Source organism: Typopeltis vanoorti, chromosome 5 (assembly GCF_054136105.1).
Source record: "Typopeltis vanoorti isolate ZY-2024b chromosome 5, IOZ_Tvanoo_1.0, whole genome shotgun sequence".
Taxonomy (NCBI): domain Eukaryota; kingdom Metazoa; phylum Arthropoda; class Arachnida; order Uropygi; family Thelyphonidae; genus Typopeltis; species Typopeltis vanoorti.
This window is the reverse complement of record NC_143553.1, coordinates 54,393,236-54,411,745: the sequence shown is the minus strand read 5'-3', so window position 1 is coordinate 54,411,745 and position 18,510 is coordinate 54,393,236. Positions and strand designations below refer to the sequence as shown.

At 35.0% G+C, this 18,510-nt stretch overlaps 1 protein-coding gene across 1 annotated transcript in view; it reads right to left on the bottom strand.

Moving 5' to 3' along the window:
- LOC150106422 (uncharacterized) overlaps positions 1–18,510 on the bottom strand; it is a 766,385-nt gene that overhangs the window by 645,800 nt on the left and 102,075 nt on the right. The window contains exons 10-12 of the mRNA XM_090392993.1: positions 15,933–16,017; positions 11,074–11,520; positions 1,142–1,371 (exon numbers count right to left, since the gene is read on the bottom strand). Coding sequence (XP_090249119.1) covers positions 1,142–1,371; positions 11,074–11,520; positions 15,933–16,017 — 762 coding nt within the window. The remainder of the gene's footprint in view (positions 1–1,141; positions 1,372–11,073; positions 11,521–15,932; positions 16,018–18,510) is intronic.

Genomic DNA, 18,510 nt, shown 5'->3' with positions numbered 1-18,510 from the left:
ATAATATGTAGTTAACTCTATTTTAAAAGTAAAAGAGAAAAAAAAACCAATCAAACAACCAATCAATTAACTCAACATAAAAAAAATCCGCATTGGGAGATGCGAAATTACCAATCGCCGGCGGATCTTAGACAGGAAAAGACATGTTGAGTTAATGGAAAATTGTTGCCTCTACGTAAAAACCATGGTTCAACTCACGTGAATGCTAAAATCACTTAGTCACCGTGGGAACTGAAAGAGGACCGAAAACTAAGACCGGAAATTAATGAATAATCTTCAAGAAAAACGAATGAAAATATAAGCATGGTGGGGGAAAAAATTCACACACAGTTATTTATTTATTGCTCAGTTATTCTGGCTAAAAAATGTAGTTAACTGATTTTTAAAGTAAAATAGAGAAAAAAAAATTAAGTCTTAATAACAAATCTACCAGAATTTCAAAATCAGGAAGTCGCTAGTAGGCTCAACACTATGATGTCATTGGGGACAGATAGCTTGGGAAAAACATTGCATGAGAACCGTGCGAAGGAATTAAGGAACAGAACCAAACGGATGGAAATCTAAAGGATGAAGTCAACTAGATTTTCTGGTTATTTACAGAAATATTGTTCAACTCGTGTGTTGTGCTGTGGATATAAAATTCAACTATTTTGGAATATCTTTTTTGGAATATTCGCATTTAGAAGAGCCATTCTGGAAAGACTAAGTAATTTAAATTATCATTAGAATTTCTTCTTCTTCCACGAATGAGCCTGTGGTGTGGTTTGCAGATAACTTCATCGTTAACTTTTGCTGTCTAATAACAGCTTCTTCCAGGACAACATAAAACATTCATAAACGGAGAGTGCATGAAATTGTAGTGAATGAAGGCTGGATGGGGACGAAGCGGTTTTACTTTCACTTAAATCATGCAAGAATTTGGTTTGGATTCTTAATTGCTCCAAGAAGTTTGAAGGCAACAGATCTTGTTTTGTCTCTTGTAAGATTTTCATTAAGAAATTTTTCTTCTTTACATATAACTTAAATGCAGTCAAAACATAAAATAAAACTTTTACAGTAGTTTGATTTAATGTAAAGATCTCTTACGAATTTTGGATGATAAAAGAATTTTGGATCGTAAAAAGAAAATTCATTACTTTACCTGTATATCGAGAGCTGTGCGTATATCTTCTATCCAGCACTGATATTGTTCTCCTAAGCATGCGATATGTACCATAAAGTCCTTTAACTCTCTGCAAACAGAAGAGGCGTAAGTAAGGTCATGTCGGCACATTGCAGCCCAATCTTGCATAAGGTGAAGAATAGCCCGATGGCATAATGGAATCTCACTGGATACAGGAACAGGACTATCGGGTATATAAGGAACCTTACCTAAAAAAACAACAAATAAATAAATAAAAAAAAAGTATTCAGCGAAATTGTTTTTTGAACGTATTTCAGAATTGTATGACTGCATATTTATTCATGAACAGTTTCAATAATATCTCTATACATAAATAAGTTTTGTTTATCTAGCTAAAGATGGGTTTGTGCAGTATTTCCACAACTGTGATTGGTTTAGCTTGGGGTAGATGTAGGCGAGCTGTCCGTAGTTCAGTGGTAAAATTATCATTCCATTTCAATGTTCTGAGATCTGGCTCGACTTATTGCAATGCAAATTGGAAAATAGAGGTTCCTGTGAAACTTACATTGGTGCTAAGTTACGAATCTTACAAAAGTAGACCATAGTTGCTTATGGTAAATTATGATAGACTCCACAGTGGATGCAAAAAAAAAAAAAAAAAAAAAAAACCACCATCGACTACAGGTAGATCTTTTGTCCCTCCCCCCCCCCTCTAAAAATACAGTAAAATAAAACTGGAATAATCTAGAACAACGGTCAGATTAATTTCAGGAAATATCGATAGCATGAAATACTTTAATGCCTTGGTATCGCTACTATTGGCTACCAAAATAGCTATAATAATGGCGAGAGATTCTATATTCAAAAGAATACTACTTTCTTCTTAGTATAACTAACAAGGATATGATTTAAATGAACAGCCCTTGGATTGAATCCACCTAAGGACTAAAGGACCTTTATACCAGCGCTTTTTTATTTGCAAGTGAGTTAATCAGTCTTCTACGTAGTCGGCAGGATTTTCCCTCCAAAACAGAATTTTATTCAGTATAGAAAAATGGTCAAAAGAACAGCGATTAACTTCCATCATACATTAGTTAGTCATAGCCTAATGTACTGTATTATGGAAGTATTCGTCGTAATTCAAACAAAAACGTACAAAAAAAAAAAAAACATACATCATTCTGTGAAGATGACAGGAAAATGGGTGATAATATTAACACTCCCGTTAATAAAATATTCATGTTCTGTAACAAAAAGAATACGTTTAAATATATTTGCAAGAGAGATGCATAAATACCCATATACGCTGTAACAAATAAAAACACAAACGTTAATTTCCCTTACCTGGTGATAATGAAATTGGGCTTCGATTCAAGGAAGGGTATGCCCCCTCGGTTGTAGCGCTACGTATCAATGGACCATGAGTATGAGACGGAAGCTGAAGGGAACTGCCATCAAAAGTTACACGTGGAACGGAGCAGGATCTTGGACGAGCGAATATAGATCCCGTAGGCTCGATCACAAAGTTATGAGGTGAAGGCTGAAAATAAGTAGCTGTGATTAGCTTTCATTTAAAATTTAATTTAAAATGCCAACTTAATTAATTCTGATTAAAATTATATTATGAGAAATTTTATTAAGATATTCAATTTTTGACTTAATAAGAGAATTTTCATTTTTCAAATGAATTTTATGCATATTTATTCCAACCCATTCCATCTTCCTTTATCAATTAAGGCCGATAGCCTTCTGTCAAGTAATTCGATTTCTTATTAAACCTAATTTTCCTAATGTCAGAGTAGTTAAAAGTCTTTATGACGTGTACATCAATTGCATTGTTTTAGCTGTTGGAGAAGAGAGCATTTATTTTATTTGTTTATTTCATTTTTTTTTTCTTTTGCTGTTCTTGAGTGTTGTTTCTGATACTTCAAGAGTACAGAAAATGTAGTTTCTACTGATACACGGAAACGGATCAAGGGAGCTGAGTGGATGCGTGTTCGTTTTGAATATCATCTGGTTGTTGATTCGACCTGCACAGTGTGGAATAGCCTCCTTTGAAGGTCTTTAAATAGTTGATTTTCATTGCAGTGAGGCCATCATAACCACATTGTGTACTGAATGCAGCAGTGGCACCTTTGGTCTCCTAGAGGTTTGAATGTTTTGTTGGTCTATCCCACAAACCTCAGTTTACTGTTGAACTGCCCGTTTTCAGCCGTTGTTAATATCAAAACAGCAGCACTAAAACATTAGTTAATAATGTTTTAGTGCTCACTTCATGCCGAAAATTAAACCGAAGCCAACTTGGTGAAATCGAAGGTCCTAAACAACAGAAGCAAGCAGGGGATTATCTATAGGTAATCTACCACTTTTCATTAAACTATGCAGTAATGATATCTACAAATCTCATTTTATTCCATATTGTGCACTTCCTACTCAATTCTGATTTCATGCTCAAAATGAACTAAAACATGTTCAATCATTTTGAACATCTGGAAGTTGTAAAAACGGTATTCTTATGTGTTTGCAAAAATATGTACTGAGAAATCTCTCACTTTCAATATTCTTTTCCTTAGTCCGAAAAATATTAGTATCATAGAAGTAATATATCTAATATGAAAATCTGACCATATTTATCCTTACTGATACCATTTATTTCTTCATATCTAGCTCATCAATAGCTGAGATTAAGCTCTCGCTTCTATACCATTTACTACTTCCACATAGTAGTTGTATCCATCTTTTCTCTCTCTCTATTTCTCGATAAGAGACAGACACAGAGAGAGAGAGAGACTATTTCTGCTCTTTCATTTACTCTATTCTTTTATATTTATATATCTATCATCATATTTCATTAGCTTCAAATCTAATTTAATGTTTTGCTGATAATTGTAACTGTTTTCTTAGCTATAAAGCTTTATTCTTTAGACCTGTTTTTGCACAACACAATCGAAACGGCCCAACAATTTTAGTCCAAAAATGTAGATATTTCGGATATAACTTACTTATCTTACGTGATATCCGTGTAACATTTCCAACCTACAGTATAACATTACCAAAATAAGAATTCATCATCCTTTCTGAAGACCAGGTAAATATATTACATTTTCTCGGCTTCATATAAACATAATTAATACTCTGAATGGGTGTTTTTTTATGAGCATTCCGCCCATTAAAGGGTAGAAACCTATACCACATAAGTATTAATACAGTGGGTAGGCTAAGTCAAACTCCGCTCTCAGGACATGGAACTTTATTAAGCCACTTCACGCATTCAATGAGTATTGATTCCTGTCTACAGTAAACCATCATTGTCAAGTTCGTGGGCTTTCATGTCAGTTTATCTGTTCTGCGGAATGAAGATCTCGAGTTTCTGTGAGGAAAACCTTACCCCACCACCATATGAAACCGGCTAACTCGCATTCCAGTTAAAATGTTCTTATATAGGTGCGAATACTGAAAGGTCTTTTATTTATTTAGGTATTTCCGCCAAAAGGGACATTATCGAGTGAGTTAGGAGATTCCTTATATAATTTCATTTAATATCATCATGACTAATTACTTCAATTTGCCATTACATAATCTTATTTTTTCGTTTCATTGGCAATATATTATAGTTGCTAATGGCTAAATATTCTAAAATTTGATATACGAATATTGAAATCTCTTATCATAAAAAATCTTCTAATGCCTTTTTATTCCCCAAAAGGAACACACGAGACCGTTTTAGCCTTAACTTTTTGAAGAGCGAGGGAAGACATCTTAGTCCTCGCTGATAGCTGGACAAAGTGTGTCAGTGATTTCCTAGACACAGAGGAGAGTACAGCAGACAACTACTGCGATTTCGGGGTACCTAGCTATATATATATATATATATATATATATATATATATATATATATATATATATATATATATAATTGTCTGAAATGGTGTGCATTCCTTGCATTTTCTTGAGTTGCAGGGTGTTAAAGAGCTAGTGAAGCAAAATCATTTTCCACAGGACTACACAAGCAACTTCTCATCGTAAGGAAGAACAACTACTGTTATTAATTGGGTATCAGATTACCGGGATCATAAAGCTATATATTTCCCCCCTTTCGTTACTTCCCATAATATCTTGATATGCATACAAAATCCATTATTTCTGCTTCAAATACATTTCACATAAACAGATATACCTATCCATAACTGGTAGCAAAATAGACAGATTATTATTTGCGATGTGGAACTTCGAAATACGTTTCAAAAAGTAATTAATAGTATACAGAATTCATCTTTAGCATGTTTTACTTGGCAACAAACTGCATAAAAGACTCGATCTTCGAAGAGTCCATATTGTTGCCTCTTATTAATGCTTTACGAGTTCAAATAAGTGTTGGGAGATGAATTTAATGCTCTGCTTACTACATCCTCAAATGGGTTGAAAAAGTTCCATGTTTATTCTTGGCTATGCAAAAAAAATAAATAAAAAATATATAATAAAAATAGATAAAAAGTGCTGAACGCATTCACTATACTATATATATTATAGGTTTAAAACCTTTCGTGGGCGAGAGCGATATTAATAACAAGCGGCATGGGTGTGTCACAGAGGGCGAAGGATTTCATCTACTGTCCGACCATACATGCGGGAACTCTGGCTGGCACAGTGCCAAGAAGAGTCAATCCATATTGAAGGGGAGAAAGGAATAAGGCGATATACGAATTCGTCACCAAGACACGAAATCGCGTACTTTATACGTAAACATTTCCAACTGTTGCACAAGCAAAATAGTTACCACTTTAAAAAATAGAATTTTCATAAAAGAAAATCTAATTTTCCGACGTATAATAATAAACACTCATAATTGATTACCCTATTATCGCAATGGATTCACCTTCTGCCATGTGCAGAAATGTAGAGCGGTCTCGCATCTGTGGTCGGACAGTACCACCGAAAGAGAAGCCAAGAATGGTCTATAAATCAATGGCGAAATATATGCGAATAGAAAAAATGCCTTCATCCGGGATAAAGTGGTGAAGAAAATGATACAGTTGGACAAACATGGCACAACATATTTGACCGCATTATGTGTTATCATCTTGTCACATGAAGAGCAAACAATTTCGCTGGACCACAGAAAATGACCTTTGTTATGGAACAGGAAAAAAGATCGCTTAGTGAGAGAAATTCAAATTTCAATTACATTGTGCTAAACACTGATATACGTACCACAGGATATGGCAAACGGAACAGTACCTTATGGTTCCCATTGTATGTAGTGGGTAAAATTCAAGTCGGAAGATGCAGTGAAATTATCTCGGGAATGTTTTGGTAGCCGCCTAATACCTCACCAGTGGATGATTGTTTTGGACCAGGTACATCATGCTACACTGCTGCTTTTTCTATTTTGTTATATCGACTTCAAGAAAAGCACCACACCAGTTCAAACTGTTCAGGAGTGCTGGTGTGCCTAGAAATACGAGCAGCTTCTTTCAACGTTGAGTATTTCAGATCACCTGATCCGAAACACTCAACATATGGAATAACGTATAACGAACAGCAGATAGGCCATGAGTTCTCCCTTCCATTGTTTTACAACTAGAACTGTTATTTTATACAATTTCATGAGACTCCTGAATGGCTGTAAGCCTATCGCACATTAGTTCCATACGTGGATTAAATGTTAGGTAATCCAGAAACATTGCTCTAGGGGCCAAACATAGAACATTTTCCACTAAACAGGAAGATGGTCTCACGTGGGGAGTAAAATTTATTTATCATCTAAAGCAATCACGAATATGCATGCCTGCATTGATTCGAACTCAAGGCCTACTAGTGAAGAAGTAATATTGCACTCGAGCAACTAGTCCAACCATGAAACGCCAATGCCAAAGAGGTAAATCGCAGCAATTTTAGCATCTGAAAGATGACGAGTTATTCATCAAGGTAGTAGCATCATCAATGCCCATGGGTCCAATGCCCGTTGGTATATGATGCAGCTTTCACTATTTTCTTAAATTATTTTCTGTCCATTGTCAGGTAGCTCAACTCGTGCAAACTTTTTCCGCACCATTATGTTACATCATCTCATTTTGGCTGTCGTCATCGTTTTGATCTTTCTGTTTCTACCCATTCTGCAGATATGCCCAAAAAAGGTTAAATTTGCGGAATTCTCTTTCCAATTTCTTTTCTATAGAATTCTTCGTTACCTTTTGCATCCGCCAAATTCGCAGAACCTTCATACAGCACATTTTTTCACACGCCAATATTTGCTTCATCGAGTCGTTGAGCATTACCGATCTCTCAAATTCATGGAGAGAGAGAGAGAGAGAGAGAGAGAATGCTGGAGTAGTGCTTTACTTTTCCATATCTTATGCATTAGATGTAGGTTTATTTTCGCTTTTGTTATCAGAAACGTTACTTCTTTCTACAGTCTAATTCAGTGATTCTCAACCTTTTTTTCGTCCCCGGTACACTTTTAATAATTTTAAAATTTGGCGGCACACTAATAATAAGATAAACTTAAAAGAATTTTACTTGGTTAATTAATTCATGTACCTATAATATATTTTGTAAAAAGTGGCATACAATAATAATTTGCAATAAAATATAAAATGAAATTGCATTACAAAGTAAACAAAATGTTTATTTAATGATAAATTACATTTAATGCGAAATTTGAGCATGTTTTTTTTTGATAACTTCATTTATATTTGGGCGTATAAATGATAATGCTACTCTCATTTCGTGATCCAGATTTAAAAGTCTGGATCTTTTTTTCGTTTTTATATCGGTCAAAGCTGAAAATCCGAATTCGCACAAATAGGATGTGGAAAATTGTAATAACACACTTAAAGCTTTTTGTGATATTGTTGGATAATCGTATCTAAGATTAATCCAGAACGAATTAATTGATTCTTCTGAATGTTTCGAAATTAAATCTCGGTTATTACACACAGAAATCAGTTCTTCTTTCCAAGTTAGTTCATACCGATGTGTCGTTTATCACAAATGGATTCCGAATCCAATCAAATTTTTTTATTTCTAAATTTGGAAAGTAATGAACACTTTTTTGCTCTAGTATTGTCAAATGATCAATAACTATTTTATGAATTATTTTGGAACTGACTCAAACTTTTCTAAACTACCTTCTTGTGCTTTTTATTCTTCCATAAAGTAATTTTTTTTTAAAATCTCAACAATTTATCGGTTGACTTTCAAATATTTTCTTTCAGTCCTTGCAAACTCGTATTTATGTTATTAAAAATAACAAAAATATCAGATAAGTAAGCCAGCTTTGCGCACACCATATTTTGTCATCCAACAAAATCATTATTATATTGTTCAAAAAAATCTTTATCTCGTTTTTTAATTCAAGCACGTGAGACAAAACTTTCCCTCTGGATAACCACCTGACTTCCGTGTTTAGTAACAATGATTCGTATTTAGACTCCATAGCCTAGCATAATTGACTAAGCAGGCGACTTTTTAATGGTCTTGATTTTATATAATTAATCATTTTAACACATTGTTCCAGCACTACTTTCAATTCTGATGGTAATTGTTTTGTAATGAGTGTTTCCCGATGCAAAAAACAATGGGTAACTAATATATCTGCATTATGTTCTCTTACATGTGCTACAAATCCTTTTATAGATCCTGTCATAGCCGGAGCACCATCTGTACAAATGCCAATGCACAAATTCCACAAAATTTTAATTTCTTGTAAATAATAATTAATTTCATCGAAAATATGTTTTCCTGTTGTGAAATCAGATAATTCACGACAACATAAAAATTGATTAATTATATCATTTTCGTGAATGAATCGAACGAATGCAGTTAAGTGTGCTTTTCCCGTAATATCAGTTGTTTCGTCGATTTGTAAAGCAAAATTTGAATTTGCAAGAGTTTTAGCAGTATTTTCTTCAATATTTCGGGACAAGTCTATAATTCTGAGATGAATTGTGTCATTTGAAAGTGGTATTTTACAAACATCAATTTCTGCTGATTCACCGCTCATTCTTTTTACAATTTTACGACAAGCAGGTAATATAATTTCTTCAGCCAAATTATGAGATTTTAATTTGAGAGCAATTAATTCAGATACTTGATAAGAAGCTATCTGAGCTTTTTCAGACACACTAATTTGCTTTTTAAAAATCTTTAATTGTTTGAATCTTTCAGATAATGAATTTTGAAAGTAGGCTTTGTCTCTGATGCTAGCGAAGGATGATTAGGGAGCAGGTGACGTTGGAGCTTGCTCGGAACCATAGCACTGTTTGATAATTTACAACCACATACCACACACTCAGGAACAGTTTTATCAATTTCCATTGTAGATGTAAATCCAAATTTTAATAAGTGATCATTATACTTACGATGAACATTATATTTTTTGGCGGAGGAAACATCTTTACTTGTACTGGGCTCGTTAGCATGATCGCTAGCATCATCATTATCGTCGTTAACCTTTTTTTTTGTCCATTTATCCATTTTAGGTTTTCATTGAAAATAAAAATAATTTGGCCAAAAAATTACTAAAAACGACATTGTATATTGCCTTTGAATCCGTTTTAATTAAGTTTGACTACATAATATTGTGGTATTGCACGTACGAAAACGAATTTATAAGTTGTAACTAACCATATGTACACATCAAGCGGCGACTAGTAGACTAAACTAATATGTAGCTTTGTTAGCCAGTAGCCAGAACTATAATAGACATGCGCATTGGTTCAGCCAGTCCCCCGCTAGGAAGGTAGAACTGATTGAACCACTTGTCTGACGCCGCTTATGTATGGGTATTCGCAGTGGCGGCACACTTAAAAAATCTCGCGGCACACCAAAGTGCCACGGCACAGTGGTTGAGAATGACTGGTCTAATTTGTGCCTCATGTTGCACCCTACGTATGTAAAACGTCTCTTCTAGTTGATATCTAGTGACCTTGATTTCAGTACTGGTTTTTCACTTTAAATTTCTCACTCAGCAAGTGATTGTAATAAGTAGGCTACAAAGTGTACAGAGTTCACTTATACTAATATTTCAAATTCAAACTTACTAAACAAATTTCTTCTTCTTCTTCATTTGGAACAACTTTCCTTGATATGTATCTCTTTGTCCACTTGAACTTCAGCATTTCCATTAAAAAGTTTGAAAAATGAGCTAAACCAAACACACGCAAATAAACTCTTTAAATGCAAAACTGCATTTAAAGAGTTTATTTTACTGCACTTCTGGCGAAAGGAGTCGAAGAAAACATGAGCTATTTATTGTAATCACAAATATTAAATTCTCATATGATATTCTAAATATCCACTCCAGAAACCAACTGGAGATACGATCATGCAAGAATAAAAGATACATATGTATATAGAGAGCGCGGCGCACGCACGCACACACACTATAAATTTATTTTTCAATAAAGTTCCGGAACGTAATTTTCCAATCAGATTGAAAAATTGCAATTCCAATACAATGAACTGAACTTTTCATACAGTTAATTCCGTTAATGTTTATCACATCATTCTATGGAAGTATTGGAAGGTGGTAAAATATAAGTAGCAAAGAGCAAAAATACGGGACATTTTTGATTTTTAATAATAATAAGAAGGTATTTTTCTTCGTAGGCTCGTTGAAAATAGTAAACAGCAGTTGCTAGTAACGAGTTCTGGTAAGAAAATATAAGTTCTGACAAGATAATATAATAGGATAACGCAGGTGTTATAATTATTGTAAAGATAATAAAATAGACAGGGGTATACCTGAGTATCAAAGTGTGGGAGATTTTGAAGTTCTCGTTGAAAAGCCAGAATGTCTATTTCGCTGGTATTTTGGCTGTTGCTCTGAGATGAGGTGAAGCTAATATCGTGTTGCTGCGTGTTGTTCTTCTTTCTCCTAAGGCTAGAGAACCTGAATGTTTTTTTATTATGAAAGGCAGGAGACGTAGAGAGTGTCATATCTTTACTGTACAAATCGGAACACTCTACCGGGACGCTTCTTTCTCTTATTACTGGTTGATGTGCTGCTACGGTAACTGTAAGTGAAGAAATTGGTGCAGATGTATGAATAACTACTCTAGTATCGGCAGATCCTTTCAAAGAATTTCTTCTTTCAATGTCTACATGAACAGGTGATAAAGATGGTGTAGAGCAGTTAATAGTTAAGTTTACTTTTCGTCGAGAACGTAATGAATCTTCGTTCCCAGAGGAACCAGCTCGACTGCGATTTTCACCAGATGCTACGCTGGAACGTGAAGTATTCTGCCAGCGCTTTTGAAATAGGCCACCTAACAGTTTATGCTGCAACAGTCTCAGAATTATTAATGGATGAACAGAAGCCGACAGAGTTGTCAGAAAAAATCCTGCGCTGGGTATTTCCACCGCATTATCCTCAACAGCAATATAGGGAGCACCTAAAATAAAGAAAAAGACACATATTATATACGTTCATATTATAGTATAATAAATAATTATACACTTTTTTTAACTTGCAAAGGAAGTAACATAATAGAGTTTCGATCATTATTTGTATCGCGCTAGGAAAAACTGAATCTTCGAAGATAAGATGAGTTAGCACCATTGCAGGTTATAACTACAGTTTGAACTTATGATATATTTGATGCTTCTATGATTAAGAAATTCTAATAAAGATTGAAAACGCATAACGAAAGTTTTCATCTAAATAAATTCTAATTAAACGTAATATACTACACGGTCCTCATGAATGTGTTTTCTGAATGCGTGGGGTATTTAGAACTAGAAAAAAAAATTTAATAGAAATGCGTATCATATGTGTTTGCGGAAAACATCATATACAGCTTACTATTGTACCTCTCCAACAACAGCGACAAACAAGTTTCTATAACTACGTGTGAACTGTATAGAGCAAGGATAGGGAAACTCCATCCCGTCGCCTATTATTGTATTAAGGATCATTTTAAAATGAATTTCTTAACAAATTCATGAGACTGCTGCTTCATCATCCATAGAGGTAATGTTAATGTGATGGATGCAGTCCCATTCGCTTGCGTATTGTCTATGGCCGCTTTCAGGCTACAACGTAGTTTTGGAAGATTGTGTTGGTGCAGAATATGATCACTGGTACATCATCACCAATGGGGGCCATCGCTCCCTCACGCTGCCGCTAACTTGACAGTGATTTGAGCAGAACCACTTTACGTCGGTAAATATTGGTACATAGTTGTTTTTATATTCAAATTTGGTAGCTCGGAAAAGACATTGTCAAAGATTTGAAAAGACATTTTCTAAGTGGTTCTTTCAAAGAGAAATACGTAAAATCACGTTACAAGTCCGATTATCTGATGAGCATTTGTAACAGATTTCGATTTTTGATGCTAGTAATGTTGAACTCCAATTAAGCGTAATTATACCTCGTAAAAAATTTCATATTTCTCTCCAATTTCTATGAAAACCGATCTCAAAGGAAGACTAATCATAGTCGCCCATTGAGATCATTTTTTGGAGATTATAGCATGCGATTACATCTGGATCACTGAAACATTCTGAGATCTCAATCCTTAGTCAAAGCTCTGCAATTTCATTTTGCAAGACAGTCAAAGAAACTCAGATGGATGACATAGTGGATGAAAGACCATGGCTTGTCCAAATGAAACATTCAAAATACTAACTCGTAATAAAACAATACATGCAACTACAAATTGTATTGCCTAGTCCTTTTGCTCCCAGTACGGCACATCGTATTTAAGAATAAGCCGCAGGATGTATCGTGCTCCTAGGTCTTTGGAAATAGTCATACGTCCGGGTTTCATTCCATCCGACAGGACGTAAGTCGAGTCGGACGTAAGTCCATACATTAAATAAACAGAGTTATAGGGGTTAGGTACTTAACCGTAATAAGTATACTGTCATTTTAATTTTTAAACGTTATTATAAAACTGTACTGTGTGTTACTGCCACCATAAAACAGGAGAATAATCACCCAAATCTTCCTCCACAATCACACCTCTATCACCTTCCTTGTGTGAACGATCAGACTGTGGCTCTTCTGGTATAACCTTTTTTTTTTTGATAAAAATATCCAATGGGCTTTGCTTATCCCTCTTCTTCTTTTCATCATAAATTTGTTCATAGCAAGAAAACGCGTCGTGTACTTTCGTTTCTATTATTCTAAGTAGCGTTCAACATTGGGATCCATGTCTTAAGCCATTTTGAGACCATCACTAACTGAAAGAACATGTCTGCAAGACCCTTCACTGTAAATTGTTTAACTATCTCTTCCTTCGCAGCAGTTGTTCCTCCAGTTCGACCAATTCTTCGTTGATCAACTCTTCAGGGGAACTTTCTATGAGTATGTCGTCATCATTCGCTTCGAGGTTCAGATTGTTTGTTAGGCCCACTATTACAAACATTTTTGATATCTTTTTCCACATGCCACTCATCCATTGAGAGGTCACTTAGCCATAGCAATATTTTTAATAGCATGATAAATATTGAATGTTTTCCAGAATTGCATGAGAGTCTGGTCATTTCCTTCAGTGACAGAAATAGCTTGTGAAAAAGTTCACCGTAGATAATAAGCCTTAAACACTGCAAAAAATCCCTGATCCATAGGATGGATCAATGAAGTAGTGTTTGGAGGGAGAAACATGACATTGAACTTGGTGAAGATCACAGCTATAAGACGGATGATCTGGAGCATTATCTAGAATTAATAAAATTTTAAATTCTAGATTTTCTTTCACACAATAGCTTTTTATTTCATTCATATAACAGTTGATTAAGCATCCTCATACAACTTTTGAGTCATCCACTTCTTATTGTTCCGATAATGAACTGGGAGTATGCTTCCTAATGTATTTTAAGATTCGTAGATTCTCACTGTGCCATATCACGAATGGTTTCAGTTTATATCGTCACATTACCCCTAACAGAATCGTAATACGGTCATTAAGAGCTCTGAAACTAGGTATAGATTTTTCTTTTTGTGGATGAACGTCTGCTCGGGCATTCTTTTCCAAGACAAGGAGGTCTCATCCATATTAAATATTTGCTGTGGCAAATAATTTTACTCCGTAATAATTTTATCCAATTTTTCCACAAACTCCTTGGCAGCCTTCTCATCGGAACTTGCAGATTCACCATACATGTTCACATTATGCAGCGCAAAACGCTGCTTGAATCTCATGGACCAACCGGAAGAAGCGTTGAATTCGTAGTCATAATCCGGTTCTGCTTTCTCCTTCAACATGTTGAAGAGACTTAGTGCCTTAGCGGTTATGGTCCTAGTGCTAAGGAGTATGCGCGTTTGGTTCAGGACCTCTATCCATGATGCAAGGACCTTGTCGTTGTTTCGTCTATCGTCGATTTAATGGAAGCAGATCCTTTCGCAGCCTCTACGATTTTATCCTTATTTTTCAAAATGGTCATCACTGTAAAATGAGAACGAGACGACGTCATGTGCAATCACATTGACGGGCTTACCAGCTTCATGTTGCTTTATAGTAACTTCGTTTCAAGATCAATTGCTCGGCTCTTTTTTTCTGTGATTCTTCACTAGATTTTTTGATTGTGCATGTAGGGGCCATGTTGCACAAAACATCGCGAAATATTTATCGATAAACACACAAATAACCCATATTTCAAACACAAAATTAAGAGGAACTGTTGAAGACACGCCGACTGCCAAGAGAGGTTACCGTCGAAAGCGCTGTTGACACTGGGCATGCTTTAACTTACCTTTCTTGTTCGAAAGCATAGCCGAAAATGTTATTTATTCCCTTATAGGATCACGGGCGTATCTTCGAAAGGACGTAAGTCGAGGGATGACTGTAATACGGATAACACAACTGGTGTTTTCAGCGCACAGTTTCATGAAAATTAAATCGAATTTTTAATGAAATCTCTGAATATTAGAATATAACATCTAGTCAATAAAAATATTTTATTGTCTTAATTGTGATATTAGTTCCAAATTATTATCGAAAATTATATCCGTCCAGAGTAGAATTAGGTATATAATTTTTACTTAGGCTCATCGTTTTCCAAACTTCGCATTTCCGATTTTTTTCCCCAGTATAATCTTTGTGGGCCAACATATATGCATCATATTAATTTTATTAATTAATGCTGATTTAAATTTATGGCGCACCTAGAATATCGATGCTAGGAAATGCTTTCTTTTTTGGTAGTTGGTCTTCGTGATAAAGGTCTTTTGTCTAACAAGAGAACATTATCTGTTGTTTTTTCTTTCTTTTATCTTGACAGCTGGTCATAGCCGTTTGTTAGATTATGTTTAAAAATATACTTATCAACTCCAGTGAAAAGAATTTCTTTATGATAATCCCACCCACGAAAGATATTGCAAATTTGTAACACATTAATATCGCGATTCATCTAGAAGTTAAATCATTTGGGAATCAATATTCAGAGAGAACATGAGAGTTCTTTAAGCCATACTTTCTCTCCGTAATTTCCTAGATACATAGGATACACATATATCAGGGATTTGGAAAGAGAGTAAAACTTATGAGTATAGTGTGCTCGCGCGCGCATACACATACATAGATATATCGATGGATTATGTAAGACAAAGTATAGGAATTGCGACCGGTCTGAAATTCGAGATATTACATTGACTCTACTCCTAGCTCTACAGAAGTCATTACTTTCGATAGCAAAATTTTAAAACAAGCACGTTTAATCAACATTTAGATGATCCATTTTTAAATGAATTATTTTTAAATGAATAAAATGAATTAATTTAAAAAATAGCACAATAACCTGATAATAAAACTTGCATAAATAAACTTGTAAAGTAAAAAGAGCATTATTACTGTATACGTACCTGCTCGTGTCATAGTTCTTTCAGACGTGATCAGTGCGCATCCCTCTTTTTTATCTTCATATTCTCCTCCCATTAAAAGTTTCCGCTGTGTGCCAAAATTAATCATATTATTAAATAACGTAACAAATAAATTCTGTTTATTAATTTTTATAAATTCTTAAATATTTTTATTTTTTAAGTTTAAAATCGTTAAACGCCTAAAATCGCTTATAATAACTTAAAATCGTTAAACGCCTCTACTTTCTGAAATTGAAATCATACATTACATTCAAACACCTGACAGAAGAAATATCATAAAGTAGAACACACTTTACTTTATGAAAATCATAACAAGCATTAAGTGATAGCATTAACTAATGCTAAAGAATATGGTCGATAAATATTGCTTAAAGTCGCTGAATTAATTTTCACAATCCCTCTAATCATACAGAGATTGTTGTTTGTATCCCGTACGCAAAAGATTGCAGAACCCATAGGGCATTAATACACTCTTATATAGGTCAAAGAATGATGAGAGCGGAACCTATTGATGTTCTTCTTGAAGAGCTGTAGATTGTAATATTTTGGCAATAATGAAGGTAGCTATCATTGAGAAAAGAGGAACTGGAAATTAAAGAAGGAAAGCTAGTTCGGTGGATTCGAAGTTAAACTCTGTACGGATTATTGTTCAGCTACCGCTCAGATGTTAACAAGTTTAGAGAAAAGCGGTTCGTGGCTTCTATATACAAAAGCATAAGGTAAAGAAAGACCGTCTGTCCGAAAGAGATAGAAATTTGCTGTTAATAAGGATTTGCTGTTATCAATTGGCAGAATTACCATCTCTGCAAAGTAGAGGTCAATTTTTAAGGAAGATTTTAATGCATCACCGCAAATCTGAGAACAGTATTCTGAAATCTGAAGGATCTTGGCTCTATATGAAATTAAGCACTGTACCAGAAAGAACGCATAGTAAAAAATGGAAACACACATATGTTTGAAGATGAGATCTTTGACTATTTTGTCTTGATACTATGAAAGGATAATAGTATAGGCAATGTTTAAAGCACTAATTGTGGATAATTTTGAATTTGATATATTGAATATTTAAATAGTACAAGGTCTATCAAACCTGTGGAGATTGTATTCATATTGCTGGGACCACTAAGAAAGACCTTTCTAGGTTCGATTATAGTCGTTGACCAGAGGAACATTTCTATGCCTTTTTTTATCGGCCGGTTCCCAAATCGATTTCTGTCACGAGTAAACAGTTTTTCCACCGAAAATTCACATTTTTTATGTGAGTTTTCCACCGAAAACTCGCATAAAAACGAGAAAATCGATCGTAGAGGTCGGATTATTGCAGACAACAATATATGATGTCAGAGACCGCGAGATGGCGGTGTCTGAAATCATATATTTATTATGATGGCGCACTTTCCTCCACAAGTATCAAGTACACTGGTGTCCAAAACCTAAGGACGAACACCATTTCCGAAGACGAACCAACTTGTTGCATTTTGTATAACTGACCGTTTCGAGTAGAAGGCGGATACACATTCACATTTTCGAATCGCACACAAAGGGGTCACGTGGTAGAACTCAACAAGATAATAAAAGGCAAAAGGCTGAGCTAAACGAATTGTGTTTGAATGAAGCTCGTTTCGGGAAGGAATAAAGTTGCAAACTTCGATATCTTGTGTCTCAAAGACATCATCTAGGTGATTTCACAAGGAGAAGAATTAATGGAAAGCTTGAAGACCGCAGAATTATTGATATTGCCAGAGAGTTTGAAATTTCACATAGCGTTGTATTCAGTCTCTTGACAGCGTTTCAAACCAATGGAATGTGTCAGGTCAGTTTGCAAGTCAGCTCCAAGCACAGGTACGCAGATATCTCGACAAAATCTGACAATCTGCGACATGTAGGCCTATTTAGGACATATACGCCCTATATGAGCTGTGTAGTCTGCATCGGTTTATTCACAGCTCATCATAGAACATATTCCAGTGGTGGTGTTGTATCCTCCATAAAAATTGGACAAGACACCAATCGAATCGAGTGGCCAGACACTTCCCAGATCATGAGCCGCATGGAACACGTTTGGAATGCAATAGTCAGACGCATTGCTGCTCGAAATTCCCCTCCACACAAGGCCTTATCCTTGCTCTGAATGAATGGGCCAATTTGCTTCAAGAATTCCTGAATCAATTGGTGCTAAGCATGCTACGACATTGTGAGAGCTGAATCGCAGTTTGCGGTGGGCATATTCCATACTGAAATGCCTCTCCGCATAGTTTTCTGTAAGAACTGTACATTAATTTTCGGAAATTTGTAGCTTGTGCTAAAAATGTATTGCAATTTAATTTGCACGAAATATATAACACATTTTTTGTGTAATATAATTTATTAGTATGATGGCAATAAATTTATTCCACATTATTTTTTAAAAAAAATCAGCTAACGCCTTTTTATTTCCGTATACGGGAGTAGGCGAGGCCATTTAGCCCTATTTAACTTTGGAGACTGAGTGGACAGTTCAATCTCCACTGGTACCAATCAGGGATAGATGGCCCAAGGCTATCATTAATTAAGCGGTACC